This window comes from Poecilia latipinna, unplaced genomic scaffold (genome assembly GCF_001443285.1).
Source record: "Poecilia latipinna isolate Pla-1442-1.1 unplaced genomic scaffold, P_latipinna-1.0 Scaffold613, whole genome shotgun sequence".
Taxonomy (NCBI): domain Eukaryota; kingdom Metazoa; phylum Chordata; class Actinopteri; order Cyprinodontiformes; family Poeciliidae; genus Poecilia; species Poecilia latipinna.
The window spans coordinates 150,435-152,733 of NW_015113229.1; the positions used below are offsets into that span (position 1 = coordinate 150,435).

The window sequence follows — 2,299 nt, forward strand, 5'->3', positions numbered from 1 at the left end:
GTTGAAAAAAAATTAGAATTTTTTTTTTAAAAAAAAAGGGGCGGTTTTTTTTTTTTTTTTTTTTTTTTTTAGAGTTCAGGGTTTTTAGTGTTGTTTTGGCTTTACTGTTGCTGTATCGCTGTAAGCCATGTCGGCATGTCAGCTCTGAACAAGATCAAGTGTTTTTCACGTTCTCCCAAGGTTTCTCACTTCCATGTGCCGTGTGGACCTCACGGTTCACCAGAGTAGGCTGATGCTCCGAGTAAACACTGAAAATAATATGAATATTTAAAAAAAAAAAAAGAAAAAGAGAAAAAGGTGAAAACTCTTGTAGCAAAGCTCCTTTTTTTCCTCCGTCTTTTTTTATTTTCATCAGCAACAATCCGCTTGTTCTTACATGCATTTGCAGAGACTAACCTTTAGCTTTGTTGATGGTGACGTAGAGAGATCCAGTAAAGGCTAGGTCACGCCTGGAGCAAAGCATAGTCAGGCTGGCTAGGGCCGGCTCTCTTGGAGAGGCCCTGCCTTGTCACTTTCGCTCAGCTCTCCCCACCTCACCCGGCTGAGCCCTCCCTCTTCTTGACTGACAGGAGAATATGTAGCGACAAGCTGTCGGCCGCTGCTGAAATCTGCTTAGACACTGATTTCAGGGACCGCTCCCATTGGTTCGGACAAGAGACAAATTTGTTTCCGGGATGTCTCTTTGCTGATGCCGCTGTATTGCGATGACTGGGCTACTCACATGGCATCAACATGTCTGGAGATGCAATTCGGCAAATGTGTTTGCCACCTTTAGTATGTCTTCTTGAAGGAAAGGCTTCTTGCTTATTTTTGTCTTAGTTTAATATCAGATGTAGAAGTAAATATTGAATGTCGTTTTACAGAGATATTCTCACTTATGAAGGAAATAAAGCTTCCACATTTCTGGAAGGGTTTTGGCCCACTCTTCTTCATGCAGTTGTTCCTGTTCATCCACACTGGAGAGTTTTTATGTTTTAACCGTTCGTATCACAGCATCTCGGTCAGATTAGGTTTGAACTTTGACTTGGCCATTCAAAAAACTCTTTTTTTTCTTCTTAAGCCTTTCAGAGGTGGACTTGTTGATGTTCTTTAGATTATTATCCTGCTACATAACCCGAGTCTACTTGAGGTTAAGATGCCCAAACAGTCTCCTTCATAATTAGTAGAGAGGAGAATTTATTGTTATTGTTGAATCCTGAACAGAAACTTTAACTGAGACAAGAATACAACACTGTTCCATGTTTTTTTTTTTTGGCCTCCCCCCCCCCAATGAGTCGCAAAACCGTAAATAATGGGTTTGTAACTCTTTTCAAATTGAAAATGTCTAAGTTTATTTTTCATTTATTATTTAATTTCTTTAGATTGAGGCACAATGTGTAACTTTCATGTTTTCAGAACGGTTCAATTTAACTAATTTCTTTATTTATTTTTTTACCTGTGAGGCTGTAGTCTCACAGGTAAAGAAAACACAAGAAAATGTGCTTAGTCACACTTATGTAAACGTTAGTTCATGTTGGTTTAAAAACCTTGCTCCGATTAATTCATGAAATCATCATTTGAAAACTGAGATGTGTATTTTCACCTAATTCTTATGTTGTGTATTCAAGATTGTTTCAGTGTGACCAGATGCATTAGTGAGAATAATGTGTATGCAGCTGTTCATACTCTCTTCCGTCTCTGAAGCCGACCTGCTCTCTTGTTGCAGCAGGTCTAACTGAAATCTCAACCTTTTTTTTTTCCGTTTGTGTCCCAGGCTAATGGAGGATGGCAAGATGCAAGGACTCCATCTTCTGTGATCTCTCCTACAGAAGGGCCTGGAAGTGTGCACTCAGACACCTCAAACTGATTAATGCATCTTCCCCTGCAGCGCAGCATGGACTTCTTCATTTCCTGTAAAACAGACGAGGACTTAAAAAGCAAAAAAAAAAAAAAAACAAAAGAGTTTTCCTTAAGATTTCCGGTGACTGCGGCGCACACGTTGCACATGGCATCCTCCATTATGGACACTAAGTGTTTCCTGATCGCTCAGACTTTCTCTTTCATGAATCGACTGTAATCGCCTTGCTTTTGTTGCAGTGGTAAACACGCAGGCGTACAAATACACAAACAGTCTCTCCCCAAGCCAAACACACTCCTCCAAACTTTCAGGACGAATATCTCCAGCTCTGGTACGAAAACAACCGGATGACATTTCATGACATTTTAAACGCCCGTTCGTCCGATCCTTGATTTGATAGCCGCTCTCCATTTTGATAATTGAGCGCTCTTTCGTTTCCCTCAATTAACGCAGCTGTTTCTT

The 2,299-nt window shown here is 40.3% G+C and overlaps 1 protein-coding gene across 10 annotated transcripts in view; it reads left to right on the forward strand.

Annotated features, from left to right (window-relative positions):
• The window catches only part of pbx3b (pre-B-cell leukemia homeobox 3b), an 85,242-nt gene extending 83,303 nt beyond the window's left edge, over positions 1-1,939 (forward strand). For 6 of the 10 annotated variants that reach the window (XM_015043040.1, XM_015043042.1, XM_015043037.1 and 3 more), the window contains one exon: positions 1,754-1,843. Coding sequence is in view for 4 of the 10 variants with exons in the window: in XM_015043033.1 (XP_014898519.1) it covers positions 1,754-1,846 (93 nt within the window). In the remaining 6 variants the exon portion in view is untranslated. Of the gene's footprint in view, positions 1-1,753 lie in introns of all 10 variants that reach the window. The other 4 variants (XM_015043033.1, XM_015043035.1, XM_015043034.1 and 1 more) reach the window with 1 other exon arrangement.
• Positions 1,940-2,299: the final 360 nt, after the last annotated feature.